Below are 25,204 nucleotides of genomic sequence, written 5' to 3'. Positions count from 1 at the left end.
TCTCTGTCCTGATGTGGTTAGGAGAAGTGGGAAGATGGCCTCGCGGGGTTTTGTTCAGAGTAGGCAAATTGAGAGCACAGTGGTGTTTGCTATTGCTGTGGAGGAGACTGATCACTACACCGAGCAGCAGATCCCCCGCCATGGTCATGCAACTTGGATGACCCGGTTTGACCTCATGTTTCCTGGGTCCTAAAAGCTGGTTCTGGGTTTAAATCTAGAAAGCTAAACTTTCTATAATAGAATAAGATGCTTGGTTAAAAATAATATTGGGTGCTATATAAGAGCCATCTCCAGCATGCTTAAGCAAGAAAAGCTGGATTGGGCCCTGTGCACACTGAAGAACATAATAAAATACATACTTGAAATAGATAATGAGATTAAAGAGGTTGTTTCAGCTCTGAGGCCTTCTTTGGGCTGTAGGGGGAAAAATAGACTAACCTTTGTTCTATTTTTGCCATAGCCTGCAGACGGTCACACGCTTGGAAATATTTAATCTTATTTTCTATTTCTAATGGGTATTTTATTCATCTCCCTCTAAACAAAACTAGGTCTAGTTGACAGTGTCTCTTTAACTGGAAAGCAATATCTTTGAACTGTGGTGAATTGTGAATGACTTATCTCGCTCAGAGGCAACACTTTATTTAGCCGCTATGCATTATTGCAGCTCTAGAGTCAGTTTCCTGAACCGGAGTAGTGACAACACATTAATGACCGGGACAGCTGGAGTAAATCTTAATAGAAGCAGTTGTGAAGACTGATCAAAGCTGGCATTTCTTATTTTATCAGTTATTTTTCTCACTCTCTGTCTCTCTTTGTTTTATTTTTTTGTTCTTTTTATTTAAATGTTTTTTCTTTTGACCCAAAGAAGAAATAAAAGCACCCAAAAGATAAAACAGAAGATGGGGGAAACTCCTTGACTTTCAGAAAATGTTGTGGAGTGGGCAGATGACTATTTATCCAATCTGTTGAGCACTTAATGGGGTTCATTAAACTAATACAGTGCAAACAGCAGTGCCTCGTGCCTTTGATCACTCAAGTGGCCCTTCCAGTAGTCTTTGGAGCCAAGACATTTCCCTTTCATCATCTGGGCTTGCCATGGCTCTTGTGCTGATTAGAAACACAGATGACCGTCTCAGACAAGAAAGAGAAAGAAGGCAATGTGCTGACTTGGGGAAGTGTGTTGGAACAGAGCAGGATAATCGCTAAGCCACACAATAAGTGAAATGGGGTGGGAGTTGGAAGGGGAAGAGTGAGAGAAGAAAATGGGGAGGGAAAATTACAGAGGCTGAGGAAATGGCAGCAGATCCTCCCTACTTGTATTATTCCTTGTTTTATGGTAAATTTCACCCTTCTGGTTGCATCTAAAAATGCCAGGCAGTGGGATGTTAGGGCCTGATCTAGCACCATTGAAATCAGTGGGATTTTGGCCACACCACTGGAAAGCAGGTTCGGGACCTTTATTTTCAAGGATGCTTCTCAGGGCTTCAATGCATTGGCAGTCGATTTAACAGGTCTAGTGAAGACCCACTAAATCAACCACAGATTGCTCTCCTTTCGACTCCTGTACTTCACCAGATCGAGAAGAGTAGCGGGAGTCGACGGGAGAGTGTTTCCCGTCAACACTGTGTAGTGTGGACCCCGCTGTAAGTAGATTTAAGCTATGTTGATTTGAGTTATGCTATTTGCATAATTCAAATTGCGTAACTTAGATCGAATTTTCTAGTATAGACAAGGCCTCAGGCCTACCCAGGGAAAAGAAAACTGCAGTTCAGGGTAGATTTGTGTAACAGGTAGGCTTTTAATGTGCATCGTGAAAGAATAGCCCATCAGTTGCAATACTCTCTGAATAAAAAAATCATTTGACCATAACTTTCTAATATGAGAGTGATCAGATCCAAATCTACTGAGGAATCTTCCCTGTATCAGAGCCAGGGGACTTGGTTACAACATAGTTGTCAGTTGACCAGATTACCAAATGGTTAAAAATGGTAGTGTACTCAGAACTATCCATGTCCTTGTAAATAAGTTAAAACTCTGGGTGATCCCGAACTTTAGCCTGGTTACAGGAACACAGTTAAGGCTCACCGACACAAAAAAGTTAGTGTACACAGGGCCTTTAAGAGTTCCTTAATGCATAGCTCTTCATGTGCTGCTTTCTCCTTCTCATGTCGTACCTCAGATTGCTTTGTATGTATTTCTCCCCTGTGCAGGCTCAAGGCTGTTACACAGCTGTCACCTAGAGCAGGGGTAGTAGCGGTTTGAATGGCTGGGCAGGTGTCAGGGATTGGGAAAAGGTGACAATGCACTGTCAGTATGTCTGCATCACACTGGGAGGTGTGATTCCCAGCTCACCTAGACATACCTACGCTAGCTGTGCTCAACCTAGTGCACTAAAAATAACAGTAACTGGGATAGCGGCTCAGGCTAGCCACCTGAGTACATATCCGCCCAGACCCCCGGGTACATACTCAGGTGGCTTGCCCAAGCAGCTCTCCATGCCACCCTGCCTGTACTGCTATTTTTAGTGCACTAACTGGAGCACGTCTACACGAGCAGGGAATCATGCCTCCCAGCTCAAATGTAGATGTAGCCTGAGAATGCAGAGGATTGTGGCACTTGTGTAGGAAATCTGCAAAACTTGTATGGTAGGAGGAAGTGCCTCTTGCCTAGTCATCCACAGTGCTGTCTGATGAGAACAGCAGCTGAGGCACTCTGGGATAGCGGCCCATGTTTTCCCAGAATGCATTTGTACAACCATAATTAGGTAGCATAAAAGGCGTGGGCATACCTACACAGTCACTATGCAAGTTCGCTGGCCTGTGGACACGAACTGAAAACAATCAAGGTGATGATGCCATAAACAGTTACAAAACCATGGCTCTATCTGTAGGGTGGACTGTCCAAAAAGATGAGGTGTTTGTGCATTGGTTTGGTCTTGGTCATGATTCTGCATTGGCACTTTTGTTATGTGCAGGCTTGGAAGGATTAGATTTTTATCGGTAAACGTTGATTTCACTGTACATACACAAACTGAAGAAATATTTCCATTGACGATAATCAGAATTTGCAGATAGCCAAAATCAGAAAAATGCTGCTTGAGAATTTAGAGTCAAAATCCATTGATTTAGTCTTTTGAATTAGGCTTGTTACAAATGGGCAAGCCAATGAATCGTAAAAACAAGTATGACTGGTTAATTTAAGGATATTGCTTTGTATATTTTGACATGTGATGTTGACGGTTTGTGTTTTAAGAGTTTATAAAGTGTTGACTTCTTGAATCTCAGTGTTGACTGTCATTAAATAGTTGTCTGACTCCCATAATTTCCTGCAACTGTGAAAATTTAAATAAAACTAAAACTAATAATTTTGCACAACTGTGGAAATTTAATGGTCATTTTTATAGAGTCTGAACAATGAACATTGATATTATCCATCAGAATTAAATGAAAAAAATCAGTTCTACGAAGACTATTTATGTGCCATCTGTTTAAATGGAAGCAGCCACTTTAGTCCAATGAGTGGTTGTTCAGCCCTAACTTTTGATAGTGTTAAACAAAAGCTTTTCTGAGTGTTAGATTTTGTTGCTTCTTTTCCAGTATTCATATAGAAGGAAATGATTTCCTTCTCATGCACTTCCCCTCTCCCCCAACCCTGTTTGGTTTTTGTTTTGTGGCAGAGACTTTCTTTTCCTTAACATTTTGATTGATTCTCCTTTTTTCAATGCCACATTGCCGGCTGTATATGGAACCCTGCTCAGGGTTAGCTGAGACAAAATCGACTGCACACAATTTCCCTCTGACAGCTTGTACAAGAGCAAACATTTCCGAAGAGCTGAAAGTCTAGAAATTCAATCAGCGGAAAACCTACTGTGTGGAACAGCTTTGCGAGTGCTACAGCTCCCTGCTGGGTAGAAAAGCAATCCAGTTACAATAAATCCTTAAGAGTGGAGTCATTTGGGTACAAGGAAAAACAAAAGTTGGTTTATACAAACTGATTGAAGTCAGACATTTTGACTTCCCATTGAAAAGGGAGTCAAGGCCCTGGCTTGCTTGGCAATTTAAAGGGGAGATTGGCTCCTTTCATCTTTCTCTAGGGCGGGGTTCTTTACATTTCTCTACAAGCACAATATTAAGAGTTTTGGACTGAAGCTAAACAAAGCTACTTTGATGTCAGAAGTGTTGATACTCTAGCTAACTACCACCGGAACTGGGTTAGAACATGCCAGCAAAAAAAAGGGTCCCTGATGCTGCTCTCCGTGACACAGATGTAAGTCCATTGGCTTAACAGCAGCATGCAACTTGTATAGCTGAGATCAGAATCAGGCCCACAGTACCTTACCATAGTAGCAGAGTGAATTCTGTTCTTGCTTCTTTGCTGGAGGTTCAGGAGTTCATGCCCTGTTTTAGTGTTCTGTGCTGCCTTCTGCAGACCCTTTTAATGTGAAGTGGGAGCTACATCTGCTGTGGGACATGGCATCTATCCTGTCCACTTTAACTCCCTTTGGTATGAGAAGTTAAAGGGTGACTTGAAACCTAGTCAATTATAAATAAAATAATTGAGCATAGATTTGGGAGGGGGAAGCAATGGTGATTGTGGGAAGTGTTTGTCCTAGTTTATGTTTAAAATTTTAAATAAAAGTAGTTTGGGGTATCAACGTGTTCTTCAATCCCCTCAACATGTTTATGGCTTTAAAACTCATATTTTCCTACTTTTGAAGAAAATAGTTTTTGTCTCCTCTTTTATTGTTGTGAATCTTTCACATGGCAACCGATGAAACAGACCAATCAGCTTAAAAGAGAGGAAACAGTGAAAATGATTCTGTGTAGAGTCAAATGAACAAAGTTTCATTTTTAATCTCTTTCAGGTGTTTGTTGTTCCAACAGTAGGTATAGCTCTTCCCAACAGATGTGATTTCTAAGGTGAAGGTGTCCCTTTAATAGCAGCGCAGGGGTCAGTTGCGACTGCTGCTCTACATGTAATCTCTACTTAGCTGTTCCCCAAAAGTGTCTGATCCACATGGAAAATATTAAAAGATTTTGTAAACACTGTAAAGGTTACAACTGGTCTTTCCGGGTAAACACTGCTATAAATCACAACCCTTGCCACAAAACCAAAGAAACTTTTAGTTCTGTTACTGAGAGTCTTAAAACTCCAATTCATGTCACTCACTCACGTCCCGATTATTGGCATTTTTTGGCCCTGTGATGAATTTTCTGTACTCTAACCCCTCTCTCCTGCTTCCTCACACACTTTATGGAGAGAGGAGATGACTGGTGATCCCAAGAGATAATACCATTTTTGGCTAAGCAGCATTCTATGCTGATGATGGAACAAGCAGTGGCCAAGCCAGAGGCCTGGGAGACTGAAGAAAACATTATTGTGTGCTACAAGGGTGAACGTCCAGTGTGGAAGCACTTTGCGGCCTTGATAAGGATGGCAGACAGACAAAGCTGTGTGAGCCATGAAGGGTACAGTATACATCATTGACTGGACTGTGGAAATGGGGGTTCTATTCCTGTACTTGTTTTACAGCATCAAATTCACTCATTTGATTGACTTCTTACTAGTGCTGGGTTTCAGTCTGTGGCCCTGCAGGACGTATGACGTTCAGCCTCACATTCCTCGGGCTCCTCTATTACATCTGTGAGCATATGTAACAACACCACACTCCGTGGTGAGTCATAGGCAGAGGGGATTGAACCGGGGTCTCTGGAACAGAAGTCATGAGCCTGTTCTTCGCTGACCTAGATGACCCATCTCTGTTAAACGGGCTCTATTCTTCTACCATGCTGATCACTGTGATAGCTAAGGGCTTGTCTCCATTGCAGTCTTAGCTCAAGTTATCTACACTAGAGTTAACCCCTCTTGAATTAGCCTTGTGCGGTCACAGCTGCACAGTGTAACTGAGTCCCCACTACATCACTAGCTCAAGCGTTAGCAGCAGTCAAGCTTCAGCCCTTTTCTGTTGACGGGCCGGCTAGCTTGAGTTTAAAGAACTGCTTAACTCTAGCTAGCGATTTTTGTGTGGGGGCAGGAGTCAGGTTAGGGGAACCCTTAAGCTAAGGCTGCAGTGAAGACAAACCCCAAGCAAATTGGTGTCTGGGCTGCCTTTGCTCTACCCACTCACCCAGTGAAACCATACTGGCCCCACTGGGTTCAGAGCTGTCTGTACCCAGAGAATGATAGTTATGCCCCCAATGAGGATTTCTCAAATGTGTCCCAGCTCATGAAGTTTGCTGTATTTAGAGGAATGAATTGTCTGCCTGTAACACAGCTCTAGTGTGTATAGTAGGAACTTCATGTGCAGGGGTAGGCGTGTTTTGAGAGTGGTTTATGTCTAGTTCTTATGTATTCGCAGCTTATTAAGAAATACGTGGACACTGCAGTATTGCCAACCCCAAGTGTTAAAAAATCATGAATCTGGCCAGACTCCAAAAAGTAATAAACATTGGGTTATTTTTATTTACCTTCTGGTTTGTGGGCCTCATTTTTCAAGCTTTTATCTGAAACCATGAGGGCTTGAAACTTAATGTTTTTAATATAAGATGAGACACTTGGGTATAATCACAGGATTCCAGGAGCTCAGGCTTTAAGAAAAACACCAAATATTGCAAGACTCATGATAAAATCACGAGAGTTGGTGACACTGAGTAGCTACAACCTCCAAAACTTGAAGGCTGGAGACGTACAGTTAGAAATGGATTAATTGTTTCTCTGGCAAATAAAACATGATGGGGAGAAATCCAAGGAATGTTAACTGCTGCTAACATGATAACATGGAAGAGAATTGTGAGCTGCAGAGAGAAGGCCCATAGAGATGAGCATGCATGAAGGAGAAATATCCATGACTGGAAGCTCTTATGCCCTGGATGGTCTCAAGGCTTTTCTCATGCAAACTCCAGCAACAGTCACTTACACTCTCAAATTGAGCGTAAGCTGTAAAATTATTCTGACAGCTGAGATAGTCCAGCAAGTTTAATAAAAACCTGGACATGTCACTTCCCTTTTAATTAATGTTCGGGCAGTACGTTGAACATGGAAAGCAGTAACACGGCACTTTGCAAGTTGAGAGTATTGTTGTTATTGGTCCAAATCCCAAAGTTTTTACTCAGGCAGTTTCTGTTGGCTTCAATGAGTAAGTGCTTAAGGATTTTAGACCTAGTTTTTTAATTAGTTTTTAATGTAAAGATTCTGTTTTGGGGTTTTTTTACCATGGAGAAAATTTTTAGCTTTTGGGGAAAACACAAGTTACTGTAATTTTGGTTAAATGCCACTTACTAATTTTTCACCCTGTAGCGAAAACTATTTCAATGTGATATCCCAGCTATTGTAGAACCCAGCTGGAGCCCAGAATCCGCCCGTTGAGGTTATTCTTTTATACCCTGTTAAAGGTTCTTTGTCCCCCTTCCCCCCCTTCCCCCCCCCCCCCCCCCCCCCCCGTGGAGGTGGGAGTCTTGTTTATAGTTAGCACTGGCTGAAGGATAGCACTATTCAAAGGATAAAAGAAACTCTGGTAAAATACACAATATATTAAGAAAACAGTCCTTTCTCTGATGCCCAGGGGCTTGCCCCACTCGGGTGTTATGGCAACAATGAATTTGCAGTTTAATGCCTGCTGGGGTGTCAAAATGACACAGCAGCCAGAGCACCTAGTAGAGATGGTTATTGTCAGATTTGAAAGCTGCTAATGCACTGAGCAACCCCTCTTTGCCTAATGTTTGGAAGTATCTGGTTGTTTTGGGGAGACCTGTAGTGTCAGAAACTGAGACATAGATGGTCACACCTAGTGGTTGGAGCAATGGCAATTGGGTCTAGTGGTCAGTGCAGTGGCAGTCAGGCTGGGAACTGGAGCCAGAGGTCTGATCCACAATCAGGTGTCAAGAGCAGGATCAAAACAAGTATAGGACTCGGAACAGGGCTGGAGCAGGCTGGAGCCTGTAATGTCTGTAACCACTATCAGACAGGAGAATTGCAACCTATGAAGTGATGTCAGGCAGACTGGGCTGCTGTGTCTCACGTGAGGCTTATTATATACCTGCCCTCAGAGTCACCAGACCAGCTCCTGGCTTGTGGATTGGGTGGAGCCTAGCACATCACTGCATGTGGCTTAATCAAGCAGGGATGACTCATTACCTCACCTGCAGTCCCAATCTTACAGACCTATGATATTTGGGGGGTTCTGTTATGCCCCTAATTTATCGATGCTTAATCAGATCTCTGAACCTTCTGATATTTGTCCATCATTTAGCTGTAAAACCCTAAAATGTGTGGCACTGTCAGTCTGATGGTATTTTACTTGGCAAGGCTACCCTCATATTTTGAGGACTTGACCTTTTTTGTTCCATAGTAGAACTGAATAATCCCAAAATGGTGCAGTGGAAGAGATGTGCAAGAAGAAGCACTCTACTAGGCACCAGAAAGAGAAGGAACATATATATTTCAGTCTGAACAAATCTAATCTAACAGTTGGTGTCTGTCTTTTCTAAGCTATTTGCCAGTGTATTTTTGGGACTGTTCTTCTGGAAAGATGTGTGGGTGGCAATAGCAACTGAAGTGGGGGAAGATGGTGAAGAGTGAGCTGCCATAGGAAGGATTTTCTGCAGTTGAAAGCAGATGCATTAGCTGGTGTTTGGAAGTGAGTGGGCTGTGAAGAAGCAGTAGTTCTGTGCATTGTGGAATGGAGAGGTGGGTGTATTTGCGCCATTCCAAAAAGTGAACTTGCACTCCAGTGGCTGTAAAAGAAGGACTGGCCACCTGACTTTCATTCTTTGCTTCTGTCTTCAGTCCAAGCATGAATACGCTAAAGATCTTACAAACAAAATATTTCTGTTCATCTACAGTTACTACGTATGAATTATAAAATGAGAGAAGCCTAGAATTTTTTAAAATATTAAATTGTATCTATTAGTTGCTCCTTTTGTGCCTAGATACCAGGTGGGTTGGGAGCTTCATAATTACCTAGATTAGGTAAAATTCATGGGTTGTGGGTTGGCAGGGGGAACGTTAATACTGTAACTGTTTTTTCTTGCACTTGGATTGTATATTCTTCCGAATGTAGGACAGATTCCAAGTCTCAAGAATTCTGCTGGTAGAGGTGGTGTGAGGCATGGAACCCTGCTGTTTCTAGCTCTCTGACCAGAGTGCTTGGTCCTGCAGTCCTTATACAGGCAGGTCTCCCACTGATTTCAATGGGAGATTTGCCTGTGTCAGGAATGCAAGACTGGGCCCTGCGTTGTGCACAGCCACGTAATCTGATCTTCCTGCTGTGGAAATTGATGTAATCTCATTCTCACCCCCTCCATCCTCCAACACCCCCACCCCCCCAAAACAACCCCTCCTTACTCCCAGAAGGATTCCGACCAAAAGGAAAGGAGGATGCAGCTGTGTATTAGAGCAGCTTGTTGGGGGTGGAGATTTGTTAGAGAAATTAAGAGAGGGTTTGGATGCAAAATGAATACGACAATTTACCAGCCCTGGCTCAAAACCAAATTGCCCGAGTCTCAACATGCGGCTGAAAAAGCAAGTGTTTCCCTCTCCTGTAAAAGAATATTAATTAATTAATTATTAATTAATTAACACCTTGTCCCGGTGAGTATTTTGGAAGGCTGTACTAGAAATAGATCCTTGAACTCAATGATTGCAAGAGCTGATGAAGCTCTTCATACTGTTTTGGCTCTTTTAAACTTTAGGGTATGTCTCTTTATAGTTATTGCTGCCAAACTCTGTTTTCTAGGGGTGAGTTAATGACCAGGCATAATCAGGGCTGCTTGGAAATAGCCCACCTTCAGATTGTGGTATTTTGCTTATGGGTGAACAGGGCATCTTAACTTCCCTCTGCTTCACCATTTATTTGGGGTTATTTTTCTTTCCCCTTGGGAATTCTAGGCTCAGTTGAATTTGTTCTGTGGTTTGCAGAAGAAAGAGCTTGTTAAAGAATTCCCCAATGACTTTGAAGTGAACTATTTATTTTCTCTCAAGGGTTATTCAGTGTAGACATTTGCCCCTTCTCCTCTGGTTTTTTCACCCCAGTGTTTCCTGAGCTACAAGCATTCTTGGAATATATTAGTTGTAATGAGTTATATGGGCATCAAAAGTTTTCTTTGAAACTTCATGGCATCAACATCTGTTAGCTCTTAGAGAACAGAGACGCAGACAAAAGGGCTGGGGGGGGGGGTGAGGGAGGAAAAAGATATTAAATTCTGGAGTATGAAGTCTCAGCCTCAAAGACTGGGAGGGAGGGAAATCTGTTAAACTCTCTAGCTTTGATGTGGTACTATGGCCCTGTGATTCCTTTTAAGGAAATGTGCATGGCATACTGGTCCTTGTATTGCAATATGGTCTGCCTGCTGAAACACTGAATCAGAACAGCACTCAGATTCTTTAGTGTAAAGCCTGCCACAGCTGTTGTTGCTACAGTAACATTACAAGGGAAATTTAGTACCCTTAGTTTTCAGCTATTGAGAGGGCAATTGAAATTCCTTATCTCAAAGGTAACGCTCATGTATAATTTTTTTAGAAGGCAACTGTATAGGCATTTGTAATCCTTCTGACCCTGCAGGTCACTATGTCACTGCTCATCTAATTCAGGTTTTTCAAATGCCTGGCAATGTTTTAGCCTGTTCCTGTGTGCTTAGTGCTGCTTAGCATTCAGCATGGTTTTGATATTGTGCTGCTTGTAGGGTTGAATATGGACCACTTTTCTCTTTTTCTTCATCCTTTTTTCCCTTAGCTTTCTCTCCTGCTGGCTCGTGGTGGCTGCCTTACATTTTTTTAGGGGGAAAGAGGAGGGGTGAAAGCAGTGTGTGCCTTTTGACGCTATTGATGTCTGTGCTCTCGCAGGGCACGCTGTTGACTCAATTTTAGAAGTCATGCTTGTGGCATTGTTGTTCTTTGCTATGACTTCCTGGCCCAGTAAAATTCTTGCCTGTTGTAGAATGATTAGTTGACATACCTGGGTTTTCTGGGGGGGAAGGGGTTATGGTTAGTGGAGGAATGTGAGCCATCTGTTTTGCCAGCACCTCCTGTTGACAGATTTATGGATCAATGTTAGCATACGTCTCTGGGGTTGCACACCTGTGCCTTTTAGCCGAGTATAATAATAGTGCATTTTCATCCATGGATCCCAGAGCTCTTCACAAAAGTAAGTATCGTTAACTCCATTTTACAGATTAGAAATTGGGGACCAAAGCAGTTTAAATATCTCATCCTGCACCACAGAGTAAGTCTGTGGCAGAGCAGAAATTGAATTTAGGTTTCCTGACAACCAGAGCTGCCTAAATAATACCTCCTCTACTAACAAGAAGAGATTTGGGGAATCTAAGAGGAGCCTTGTAGAATAACAGAAGTTATCCATCTAGAGCAGCTTTTAGATCGAGGCCTTATGCTGTGGGAGAACCTGCGTTCAAACAGGGAGACAATCTGGATGTTCTCACAAAAAACATTGAAAATTACAAACTAAATCTATAAGGTCCCAATCCAAAGGCCATTGGAGTCAGTGGAAAGTCTCTTGTTGACCTCAGGGATTTTTGGATCACATCCTAAACGAATGCTGTCTGCTGCGTAATGAGGCACGATACTCCACGTTTATTGTTGACACAGTGACGTGCTTTTTTCTCCGTCTAGCATACAGTGGGTAATACAGCTTCACCATCCTAAGGCACCTGGAAACCATCTCAAAGAACCGTCTTAAAGAAACTATCTGCCTTGTTGTGGAAACCTAAAAAAAAAAAACCAACAATTTTTGGGGATTTGGTTGAGCTTCTCCAGCATGGAAACTGGATGAAGATTCTTCCTCACCCCTACTCCTTTAAATCTGGTCTTCAGGATAGTTCGTGTCATAGGCAGGATAAAAGAGGCAGGGGGAAAGGAAAGAATACTGATGACCCTGTCACTGGTAAAGAGCTTAGAGGATAGTTAGAACAAAGTACAGCAAATGTCTAAATCTCAAAACTGAACATATGGCCCTCTGAAGGGACTTTAAAATGAATTTAAATATAGCCGCAGGTGGATTTATTGTCTTAGTTCCCTTTCATCTTGAAGACTAGATATTTTTCATCTGGAGATAGTTCTTTTCCGATTAAAAGTTTTCGCGCTGGTTCTTTAGCAGTAATATTTGAATTTCCAGAAAAGCTACTCGTGTATTAGCTTCAAATTCACTGTAAGGTAGGACAGTATTATCTATCAGAAGTTCTTGGAATAGAGTATCCAAACACATCTCAATCAGCATAGTAAGGCAAAGGCCACACAAATAATAGTGTGATAAGTGTTCATGGTGGAGGTGATTTTGAAAGACTTTGGAACAGCTTCTAAAAACATAGAAACTCCTGACTTCAATTTTACCCCAAATACCAATACCAGTGACATTCAATCTGCCAATACCAGTGACATTCAATCTGCAATGAACATCTAGACTAAGATGTCCCCTAAGAGACAGCATTGGTTGTCTACTAATTTTATTTGCTGACACGTGAGTTCTTACTCCTGGTGTTTTTTGCAAGTTGAAGGCATGCAAAAGGTCAAAATTTTAATAATCTCTTGGGTTTTTTCTCTCCCAGATTCATGCTGTATGTGTTCTGTAGAGTCCTTGCCAAACTGTAATAGAAATCTCACGTTTCAAATTAACTGAACTAACTTGACCAGGCTGACAGCTTTTGTGTGCGCATTTATATGAGTGAACATAAAAAGGAAGGTTCTACTAACCGCTGAAAACCAAGGTGAAAGGCCTCCATTTCAGAATTGTGGCTACCTGCTTTCCAGCAGCTGAGGAATGTATGAGAAATACCACAGAGGGATGTGAAACTGGTGTCTTTCTACCATGTTGGAAGGTGTGTTGAGGATCTGGGAGTGGGACAAGACAGATGCAACATGCACTTTAAAAGCACTTTCTGTCAGTCGACCTGCAGCTTTGCCTGGTTATGCAAAACACCTTTGTTCCTCTGCCACTTCTTTGAGGGTCCTCTATATGGGGGTTGGCTGACATTCTCCCTATAGTATATATTTTCACTCCCTCTTGAGGCCTCACATTACTATCAAAGACAACTCAATGGGGCACCCGTCAGAGCACATCGGTGTTGCTCCTCAATTAGAGGATGTGCAACAGTGATACAGGTTTTCTTTATGATTGCTATTATTTTGTTTTAAAAAAAACTTTCTCTAACTTCACAACATAGTGCCAGCAGGTGTAGTTGCCTCTTCATTCTTCAGCTGGAGGCAAGACACTGGGAATTTGGTGAAGCAATCAGTTCTCTGAACAGCTGTACCTTGTGGTAATATATCGTGACTCTAGAGAGAAATTTTTTATTTATTTTTTAAAAAGGAGCCTACACGCTTAGAATCTGAAGAGGAATAACCCAGTTGTAATGGATCACAGACGAATAAAATTAGGGTTAGATAAGTCAAATTTATCTTTTTACCCAAAAGACTCGAGCTTGCCACTTCTGCTTAATAAACTGAATTACTACAGCTACTATGTATATTTTAATGCTGGTCTAGCTGAAGTCACCTAGACTTCTGTCCCAAGTGTGAGCTGCTTTGCATTTGCCTTACAGAAAGAAGAATCCCAATGAATTTTTTTCATCATTAAGTCGTTTAAAAAAGCAATTTTTAAAAATATATGTAGAGTTTACATAAATAGGAGAGGGTGCAACTCTGCCCCATGGTGAGAAATGATTAGACTTGTACTAAAGCATACATGTGTGGGTATTAGCCTTTGTAGTTGTGTCTTTTCCACTGAGTGGTTTTCTGCATAGTTCATGTATCTGTTAATTTTGTGTTGTTTTTCTGGTGATGTTTCTGTTTCAGCTTTGTCATTGAGAGGCTGAGGATATGAATGGATTGATAGAAATTTGTATTTGTATAATGCTGCAGGTATACAAAATGCTATAAACATAAACATAAAGCTCAGTGGTTTGAGCATTGGCCTGCTAAACCCAGGGTTGTGAGTTCAATTGTTGAGGGGGCCATTTAGGGATCTGGGGCAAAAATTGGGGCTTAGTCCTGCTTCAAGCAGGGGGTTGGACTAGATGATCTCCTGAGGTCCCTTCCAACCCTATGATTCAATGACTCAATGACTCAATAAACATATATAAACATGGCGATAGGAAGCCCTTGCCACCAGGGGCTTACAATCCTAGTGCAGGCAGCTACAGAGCAGGTGGCACTGAAGAACAGAGTAATGTTTGAGGCGTGATTTTCAAATGTGTAAGTGAGCAATGCATGACCAAAATGTGTGCTTAACTTGGGGGTGCAGTTATGATTGCCCACCTAATCATGGTAATAGTTTCCACAATCGGCCATTTATACCTATAACTCGTCGTTTGGATACTCACACAATTAACACATTTAATGAGAAGCTAGCAAAGAGCCCTCTCCAAATATATCTGTCTACAGGCTATAATGGTAGAGGTGTCTGGATTTCAGACCGGAATATGGAGCAGATATGATGATGCTCGTGGACAAGACAATAGTTCTATATTTATATTCTTGGACTTTGTGGCAGCACTCAACATGGTTGGAATCAAGAAAGACCCTGAAATAGTTCAAGGCTTTACCCAGAGGTACCCAAATACTTCTGTGTATCAGCTCCTCTGTCCCCAAGGCGCTCTCATCTGTGCAGTATCAAAATGTTCAATCCTCTCTTGGCCTATTGATACCTATATGCAGCTATTGGGCAAAAGTGAGAGAATTCTTGGGCTCAGTTGCCAATGATATACAGATGGCATTCAGCTCTGTTATGCCTTCACATCATATGCTAGGGGTAGTCAATAGACGGTGCTTGGAACCATGGAAGGGGATGAGAGCTCAAATATAGATAGGAGTACCACCGTGCGGAGCCTGGGAGGCAAAGACAAGGAACTTAGCAGAAGGAGAGTTAGCGAGGGGGTTGAGGGAAAAGAGTGACATGGACAGAACAATGGGAAAGGAAGAATATTCTGATTGCAGCATTTTAGATAGCTGGGGATGTGAATCCAATAGCCTAGAGATGGCCAGAAGGAATGTCTTGACTTCAGCAATTCAGAAGATCATGTCTGTATTAAAATTGAAGAGTGGTTAGGGCTCAGATTGGGGTTAAAAAAAAATAGACTTTCCAGTGTTTTAGAATTCAGTGTGGAGTTCGAGCCTACTGCAAAGGGGAGCGGAAGGTGGGATTGTCTGACTATAACCAGCTAAGTAGAAGTCTGGACTAGGGAGCTTTTAAAAATGGCTTTTCTTCCTTATGTATGTATATACTGAGCTGCATTTCTGAGGGAGTTGCACTAATTAACTCTTCTCTCTACTCCTACCCCCTTAAATCTCAGTTGATTACAGTGGCACCTATCAGAAAAGAATATGTGGGACACAAGGTCTTTACTGCTGAAGTCAGCCAGGCAGCTGTTAACAGCTTTGAAGCAGATGTCTGAGCTTGAGTTTTAGTCATTTTGTATGATTTGTGTTGATAGCTAACAGGGGCTAACTTATTTATCTGGGAAACTCCCACTGAGGTGCAAACACTTGCTGTAGATGGGATCCTGTTTGGCAACCTATAGAAATGGCACACTGGAATACTCCTTCTACATAAACTTTTCTTTTCTTTACTCTTTCAAACATTTGCTGACCTCATTTATATAGTATGTCACAGGGTACATCTGGTTTTGGTTGTTTCATGACTTGGTGTTCCAGTTGGAAAATGCAGTGTTGTGATTTAAAACACGGTGTCAGGACTGTGATATATCTCAGATATCTAAGACTTACACATGGTTGCTTTTGCTCTCGTAGGCACCCGTCCTCTAGTACAATCTACTAATGTGGACCCTTGCATCCATGCAGAGCAGAAGGGTATATGCGAGCAGAATCTGATGCAAGATCGGAATTTTAATTTGGTCTTTCATCACAACTACTATTTCATCAAGCAGATATTTCCTTTGGTTTTTTTAAAGACGTTCCTTCATGTTCTTCTTTGGGTATGCTCATCTGATTAATGCCCTGCCTCTTCTCATTAACATCATTTATTTTTCTGTTGCCAACATGTATGCTACACCGTCGCCTGGCTATGTTGTCATATTACATTTTCAGAATTGGTGTAGCCAATGCATTTCCCCCATCTCAGCCTGAAGAAAGAGATTGTCTAATTAATCTTTTTAAAACAATACTTGGTGCGTAACTGGAAGAACTCTGCATTTTTTACAATAGAGAAGAAATCAGGATTGTTGTAGATAACTTTCCCCGAGCCATTGTCTTTTTTTCTTCATTTCTGAAATGATATTATATGTGAAATGTCCAGAACACTTTTCACAAGCAGAGGGCATTATGGCACTTATATAGGTTGTGACACCTGGCTTTGGGGTGTTAAAAGATACTGTGATACTTGTTTCCAGTGCAATTTGTTCACCAAAACAATAGTGATATTTGGATCAGTGCAACTTTTTGTGGCTTAGTTTTTCAGTTTCTCCCGTAAGATCTTAGTATAACAGTAGATATTTTTAGGGTCCAGTTTCCCACACCTCTATTGCATAAATGTCTGTCTATCAGAAATAATGCATGTCATAATCTTACTGGCACGAAAGAGCAAATTTAATTGGCAGCTGATGAGTTCTAGCTGTCTAGATATGTCAGTAAATTGTGCAAGTGTTGCTGTCGTCAGCTTTAGGACTGGGTTGTCAATTCATATGCCATTTAACACTAGTATTACTGCTTTACACTATCAGCAAAAACATTCCCAGAAGTTGGTGAGTCATAATAATTTGGCTTAAGGGGAAAAATAATTATTTAAAATTTAGTTTGTATGAACTCACTACCATAAATTAACTGAATAACTAGGAGCTACAGGGAGTGAAGCTAGAACTAGCATGTAAAAATATTTACATAAGGCCCATTTAATGATTAAAATGAGAAAATAGGGAGTCCAACTCATAGAATATTAACTATTTGCTTTCCCCTCTTATGCATTCTTTTTCTCAGTTCCTGCCTGTTGAGGTATCAGTTGCTAAAGTTGCATTTTATTAGCTTATTCATTGGGTGTTGTTTTTTACAGTGAAATACCTTTTGCCTTTAAAAGAAAAGGTTTTGTTTGTTTGTAATTTAGCTATGACCAAGAAAACTTCTTATAAATAAATAAGTTACAAGACTCCAAGGTTTGTCAATATGGTTCAATGGATTTCATAATTTCCTCTGGCCCAGAAGATAACAAGATTAGGCATCAGCACTTGGGAGTCCTATCCAATGCCTATACAGCTAAAGTTGGAGTTCTAGAGGTGGGGGCTACAGAGTGGAAGTTATTCCCCTGTGGGTGGAATGTTAAAAGCAAGGTGATTTCAGCTTATAACTAGCAGCTGTCCAGCTGTCCCATGGCTCTTTTCTAAGAAAATAAGTGATAAATCAACATTTCTGCTCAGTTCAAAAGCAGCTGCTAAATATGTAGGGGTATATGAACGAATTATGGTACCATGTTTGTCTGCATAGTCACTACACTACCTAGCTCATTACCATACAGTCATTGGAGGTGCTCTTGAGTGTGGAAGGCACTGTTTCGGGGACCCAAAGAAAATGACGACACGTACCTGTTCAAAGGGGCATTTGAAAATGCAAGAAGAAACTAAAAGTTGTAGGATATTTACAACTGAACTTATCCTAGTGTTCTCAGGGCTTGGACTTGAGCTCTGCTTTAATAGTGCAAGTAAGTCAAAAGTTCTCGTTAATATGAAGAACTCTCCTCACATTTTTTTTTACACTGTAGTGAAAGTAAACACTGATTTTCACAAGTGCATTTGTGTCCCTTAATTTTAAAAACTCCTAACTTCACAAATCTTTTGTGTTACCGTCATAAAACCAGGGTCTGTTATTTCCTAAGGTTTTTTTTCCTTTTCATGTCCCCCAAACAGTTCTGTGTGTACAGCTTAAATGAGAGAGATAGATATGTTAATGGTGTGATTTCATACCTACTCGTATAATCAGATGTTAGTGTGAGGACTTCGCACAGAATCTACCCTTGAGTGCCATGCAAAGGCAGCTACATCTACTTCTTCAGGTTAATTCTTTGATGCTTGTCTCTCCACCTTATGCCAATGTCTGTGCCTACACATATGAGGATGTTATTGTCAGGCCCTTAGTTAGTTAGTTTTGGAGATTTCATCCTCTTGCAGAAATGTGGTAATGACCAACTGCAGCATTTAATAGCATTTCCCATCCTTCTATGCCAATTCCTTCCTTTGTTTATTTTGGAGATAAGGGCTGGTGCTCATCAACACTTATTAAGAAAGAAGGGGCTCTAATAGATATTTTAAAATAAAAACAAAGCTTCAGAAAGAGGTTGTGGGGATTTGCTGCTTGGAAGAATAAATCCAAAATGGCTGCTCTGATGGCGCTGCAAAAACCCTATAGTTTTATCCAGCACAATCATGCCTTTCAGTGAGATTCATTCTCATGCGGTGGCTGCAGAGTTGGGACACCAGTTCATAACTTTATTTAAAATGTACATGCACAAGGAGAAAGGGAAGTTTTCAGGTTCTTCAGGGTTGTTCAGACAACAGTGCATTCTGTAGAATCTAATTAAAAAACACAGGTACAGAAATTGGTCTCAGAGTTCCCAGGGTCTTATTTCTTGCTTTAGTTACCTCCTGGTCTGCAGAAAGGAGACAGTTGGTAACTGCTAACAAGTCACTTAGAAAGGTAGGGCAATGTACAGTCTCTGAAGGTTAAAAAATTGCTGAGCCTCTGTCAGTCTCTTTAAGAAAATGAAATGAAGTGATATTTATCTTGATTGGATGACCTCAATAAATAAGCTAATGAATACAACCAGTCCTCCTTTTGGAGAGATACTGACTTACCCTTGTCTTCCTGCAGAAGCGTCCCTGCCCGCTGCCCCTAATTCCCAGGTGAATGCCATCTTTATTGGCTTTGTGTTTCTTAACGATCTCTGCAGTAAAGGTATATTGGCCATGAATGGGATACTTCAAACTTTTAGAACTGTACCTTTTCCTTTCTCTCTGTTATCATAAGCACTCATGAAATGGTGCGTATGTGCATGAGGAAGATGACTGCATTGTGAGGGCTAGTTGCGTTATGATTTATAACATTTGTCATTAACTTTGGAATCAGATTAGGTATTTGATTAATGTTTCAATGTTTTGTAAAGCCATTAAATCTTTTTTTTTCTTTGTACCTCTTATTTCTACAGGAGCCGTCTGGTGAAGGTTACAGAGAGACAATTGGTGATGAACACTTTCATCTAGAAGGTATATGAAGAACAGTTCTCCTGGGTTAATACTAAGGCATATTTGGAAAATTCAAACAAGGTCATAAAGTGTGAATTCTGTGAATAATAGTGTGTAGTCTGTATGGGGAGTGTCATTATCTTTGGTGGCTAATAAGACAGGAATACACCATATTTCTGTAACCCTGTACACCATATTCTGTACACCATATTTCTGTAAATCCACAAATCTAGACGATGTCTACACTTTGAGCTAGGAGTGCGATTCCCAGCTCAAGTAGATATAGTCACACTAGCGCTCATCAAGCTAGCGCACTAAAAATAGCCACGTAGCCATGGCAGCACAGCCAGCAGTGAGCAGTGGCAGGGGCTAGCTGCCCCCGGTGCAAACCCTCAGGGACCCCTTGGGAAAGTACTTGGGGTGGCTGGTCCAGTGCCATCGCTCGCTGCTGCCTAGGCTGTGGTGGCTTCTGTTTGTGAGATAGCTCCATGAAAGCTAACGCGAGTATGTCCACTTGCACTGGGAATCACACCCCCCAGCTTCAAGTGCAGATGTGTAGCCACAGTCTGATTGTGGCACAGAGACCAGATTTGTTAATCTCCAATAAGAATTAGAGATTCTTGCTCAGCACATCTTGCACAAAAGAGCAGATGTCATTATTTGTGCAGCTCTCTGGTCTATGAGGCTAAACTTGCCTCTTCTGTAATTTCCACAGTAGTGGAAAATGGTGTAGCTCTGCTGTGAAGGGAACAGCAGGATTGTACCCCTCCTGTGTGCCAAAGAACACAGCTTAATGGGGCTTCTTGCACCCTAATGGGTTGGGCATGGGGATGAGGAATGCAGAGTTGAGGACACTGGATTTTCAACTGCATAGTTCTACTAGCTATCCTGCCCTGTGTAGCAAAAACACAACAGCCATGGGACTGCTGAAGCGCTTATGAGATTGTCCCTTACACAGGGGCTAGTTACTTTGGCTGTGCACTATACTGAGGTTATGGGCTAATGGAAGCAATGTCCCCATTTAGTTCAATGTAAGGAACCATACCAAGTATTATTTAGACAATACCACCATTCTATATAATGGCTACTTGTGTGTGTGGTTAGAATATTCTGTATAAAAATGTCCGTGGATTTTAAGGTCATGTGCTCTTGGTAAATGAGGTTTGGTATCACTGAGACTGTAGATGAATCTCCTGTTTTGAAAAGGATAGAGATGGATACTGCATGAGGTTGCTTAGCGGAAGCTCCAATGGAAGAATTCATTAAGACCGCTATCTAGAATGATGAGTTCATACTTTTGCAGTTAGAAGCTGGGTGTCTTCTAACACTAGATTTGGACATTGTTCAGTACCTACGTAGTGGAAGAGTTCATTTTACAGAACGCAAGTCCTTCAATATTTTTGGGTTCCCCCTTGTAAGTTCTAACCAGATCCAACTCTGAGTAATTCGTGAGTTCTGCTGGGGTCACAGCACTAGATGGCACCTATGCAGTTTTTCACATCAATAACCCCATACCCTTTCACTGTTTGTCAAGATTCCCATCCAGAACTCATCTTTGTGTTGGTGGAACTGAAGGTGCCAAAAATACATGTCCCCCATCAGTTAATATGGCTTCTGCAGTTCTGCTCTGCTAGTCCAGTAAAACTTTCTTTGCTTGTTTCTTCCTGAGTGGTGAGTCTAGGTTCTTAGCCTCCTCTTGCTTTTCTCTAGCAAATGATTCTTGGAGCATCTTTATTCCTTTGGGGATGGAAGCATAAAGTTTTAAATTTCATTTAGAAGCTGCTGCCTAATTTATATGAGAAGGGGCATGTAAACTATTGGTCTGCATTAGAACATAAGAACTGCCATACTGAGTCAGACCAAAGGTCCATCTAGCCTAGTATCCCGTCTTCCGACAGTGGCCAATGCCAAGTGCCGCAGAGGGAATTGTTACCTGCACAAAATTCTCTGTCACTCACACACTCTAGGGGCACCCACCCTTACCCCGTTCCTAGGGCTCAGGCGTAACCCTGTCAATTTAGCCACCCACTCTCACCTTTCTGTGGGTTTGTGGGGTCTTTTACCAGTGAAAGAACCTTACCCAGCAATATCCTACCTAACTTCTATTTATTAACAATCCCCAAAACCAGACAGCACACGCTACACATACAGAGATCACCATTCCCAGTAAGGCAGATGAACTTTTCTCCATGGCCAGTCAGGATCAGATCCATCTGGGGGACTCCAGTTTCTGCACGGTGTCATTGGCAGAGTGTTGAGGTCTGGCAGCTTTGTTCTTGGGGCTGTGTCCTGGAGCTGGTTCCCAAAGAACTTCCTTTTGGACCCCAGTTTATATAGTGAAACTGGAGTCCTGGGGTGAACCTGTACCTTAACCAATCATTATACTAAAATTTTACTAACCAATCCTAACAAAATTCTCTAACCAATCATACCCCACCACCTTAATTAATTTACACCTAGCAAAATTAATTATGTAACCAACAGAAACAATCAAAGAACCAGACAGAGGTCATACAGACAAACAATAGGGATGTGGGGACCATAATGACAAAACAATAAAGAAGTATAGATTTCACAGCTACAATTGTTGATAAATGATTTCTTGCCAGACAGCTAGCAAACTTAAGTTTTCTTTAACCATCTTAAGATCTGTTTCTTTATCTGATGATAGTGGGTGCTATGAGGAGGGGGTTTCCTTCTTAACAGCCTGATATTACATTGTAATTTAGATGGAATGTGAGGATGTGACTTCCTGCTTCTAGGCTAATGGCTGCTGCTCTTTTAACCTAGCTGCAGACGAAGGCCTTATCCTTACAGTATGAACGGTAGATATAATGTACAGAGAGTTTGTAAAAATGACCATTACCAGGGTAACACCTGTCCATTTCTGTTGGGTTGGTGTTGGCAAAACCCAGCTCTCAGGAAGCGTTGTGGAATTGCTGAAAGAAACTAGTTTAAAACCATCAGTTGATTTAAAAGCTACTTTTTCACATAGAATTTTAGTTTCTCTCTTTGCATAGAATTAAAAACTGAGCTTCAATGAGTTGTGATAACATTATCTATATTAGTGCTAGGGTTCGTAGTATGGCCAGCTACTGGTTTTATTTTTAAAAATATGTAGTTCATGCCAGAGGAACAAACAAACTCTGTGGTAAAACTATATAAGAGAGCTGTCAAGTGGATCATCTTATATTTAGGATACTGAACTGGGACTCAAAAGATCATCCACTCTAACAGTGTCTGCATCTTAATTCCCCATCTGTAAAATGGGTTAAATAATAATTCACTCTTCTGTCTGTATCATCTGTTTAACTTGTAAGTCCTTTGGAGAAGAGATTATTTCTTACTTTATGTTTGTTCAATATGGCCCCAGTCTCAGCAGGGGCCTCTGAGAGCTGCTGTAATATAAATAATAATTAATAATTGTCATTATTAAACCAACATTTGGAAACAGTTGCCACATCTGAGCTTGCTACAGTTTTTACCTCCATTTAGTATAGGTGATGTCTGTGGTAATGCTTGGCAGATGTTGTTGAATTTTTAATAGACAGAATTATAGTAAAAGCCAATTTTATGCTGGATATGAAAAGCCAGTAAAATTAATAATTCCATTCACAATGTGTCTCATTTTGTCTTTTTCATCTAGTTATATTGTGGTGCATAATACACAACTCTACGTCTAATTCGTGGTTTGCTTTTGGTTGTGGCATTGCACTGTACAGCAAACATAACACCCAGTAGCAGGATTCTTTACTAGAGAGTAAAACTGCTCTTGGCACTTTTAGGCTATTATATTTTGTCATTGCAGCTCAATGCCAAGAAGTGCAGTTCACATTATTACTACCAGTGTGTCTCATTCATATGAAGAAGCTGAGTAGTGGGGGCAGGAGGTAGATGAGTGTAGGCGGTCCTTTCTCACTCCCTGGAGCCCTGGGAAGAATTTTGCCCTGGCACTCTTGCAGCTGGAAGGAAGGTAACTGTTCTCTCTCAGGATTTTCTTGCTTAAATGCACACTGGGAAGGCGTTGTCTTGTTCTAAAAAGACAGCAGATTTCCCCGACCCTTTCTGATACCTACGTGCCCTGCTTTCCCCATTAGTAACAATTCTATCCACTTTTCCAGAACAGTTTCTTTAATGTGGCTTAATTGTGTCAAATCAAAATGCTTTCAGACTTTTCAGTGCATCCACGCTCCCCTTCTTGGAGTCCTGTTGGATACTTCCTCTTGCAGGGGTAACGGACTATTAGAACAGCAATGAAGCTAACCCTTTCTAGTGAAGTTCAAACATGGCTCTGTAACATGGCTATGGATACAAAGGACAACTCGTTCTAACAATTTTCTATACAGAAACTGCTTATGTAAAGTAGAAGTGGGTATTTTAGATAAATAGATCTAACTACATAAAATAGTTTTATGGCCCCCTCTATTAGTGTACTATGAGCACCCCACAATCTTTAGTGTATTTATCCCCCATGAGGTAGAGAAGTACTACTGTACAGATGGAAAACTGAGGCACAAAAAGACTAAATGACTTGCCCGAGGTCAAATAGGAAGTCTATGGTAGGGCAGGGATTTGAACCCCCAACTATCAGACAATCAGCTTAACCACGGGACTGTATTTCCTCTCTGCGTTTGTAGGGGTTGAGAAGGAGTGAGCAAATCAATGGTTTATTTCAGCGGGGGCAGAACCTGGCACTTCTGCAGTTTGGGACAGGTGAAGATTTCCTGTGCTGGATTCTGGTGCTTTATAGTGTTAGGGTTTGTCTGTACAGAGCAGCAATGCGCACGATGGGGGTGTGATTTAAAAAGTGCTATTGCATTGTGCATTAATTGGTCTGTGTAAGACCCTGTTGGTGTGCACTAAAAGTTCTGTTTTGAATAGCACTACATTAAAGCACACTCAGGATCTTTTAGTGCACACCATATCCTGGACCTTGTGGGTCTATGTAAACAAATTAATGTGTGGTGTATTAGTTCACTTTAGAAATCGCTACCCCCTTAGTGCACATTGCTGCTCCGTGTAGACACGCCCTTATCTACCTGGAGCTGTTTTTCCTTCACCTGGTCCTCTTTAACTGGCCCTATATTTCTGGACTGCCAAACTCCCTTGATGGTACTTTGACATACAATTGTATGTTATCTAGCTTTTTTTTTAATCAAGAAAACTGAGGAAGAAAACAGCATTTCATGGATTTGCAGAAAAGCCCAGCAGGTCACAACAGTCCATTGGGGGAGATTCATAGCATTCACACACAGAGATTTGATTAGAGAATAAGTCAGAGTTCTTTAGAAGAGTCACACTAAAAAGACAATGTGGTAATAGGAGAAATAATTGAATTCCTTCATTTGTTTTACATAGCCAAGTTCATTACCTTTTCTTTTTTTTTAAAGCCATCTGAGCAGCAAAGATAAAAAGAACTGTCTTAGCAGTCCAAAAAAGAGCTGGATTTAACTTCTGTGTTGTTATGTAAAGCTTGATCAAATCCTTTCGTTTTAACAGACTTAACTGGCCAACAGCAAAAGGCTCGGGATTCTGGGATTAAGATTGGTAAAAGGACTGGTGCATTAGTGCTTTCTTTTGAACTATAGAAAGAACAAAGTAAACATCAAAAGCATTAAGCCATGAGTGCGGATTGTTGACTCAGTGTTGCCGCATGACAAGAGGTTAGAACTCAATAGTGGCTACTCTGTTTACTTAGTGCCATGCAGAAAGAAACAGTTTGACCAGAACTGTCTATTATTTTCAGCACCTGCCTTTGATTTCACCGCTCTGTAAAATGAAAATTTTGGATTTTCTCTTATATGGTCAATGGGCACCTTAAAGGAACTCAAGGTCAGTGGAGATGAACTGAGCCACACATGTAACCTACTCTTTGTGATTCTTTTTCCTTTTTCTCCCCCTGTCACTGGTAATTCAGAATTTAGGAATACAGAATATGTGCCATACAGTGGACACACTTTCATAATACTCAGTCTGTTTTTAGCAGTAATTCCCTATTTTATGTATAGAGAATTTCA

General features: G+C 41.2%; 1 protein-coding gene across 1 annotated transcript in view; it reads left to right on the top strand.

The window, feature by feature from the left end:
- Nucleotides 1-25,204, top strand: part of NKD1 (NKD inhibitor of Wnt signaling pathway 1) — a 149,057-nt gene that overhangs the window by 68,288 nt on the left and 55,565 nt on the right. Inside the window, exon 4 of the mRNA XM_048816750.2 lies at nt 19,151-19,208. Coding sequence (XP_048672707.1) covers nt 19,151-19,208 — 58 coding nt within the window. The remainder of the gene's footprint in view (nt 1-19,150; nt 19,209-25,204) is intronic.

The sequence above is a fragment of the Caretta caretta genome, chromosome 12, assembly GCF_965140235.1.
Source record: "Caretta caretta isolate rCarCar2 chromosome 12, rCarCar1.hap1, whole genome shotgun sequence".
NCBI lineage: Eukaryota > Metazoa > Chordata > Testudines > Cheloniidae > Caretta > Caretta caretta.
Note: the sequence above shows the minus strand (reverse complement) of the source record. Positions and strands in the feature narration are given on the sequence as shown.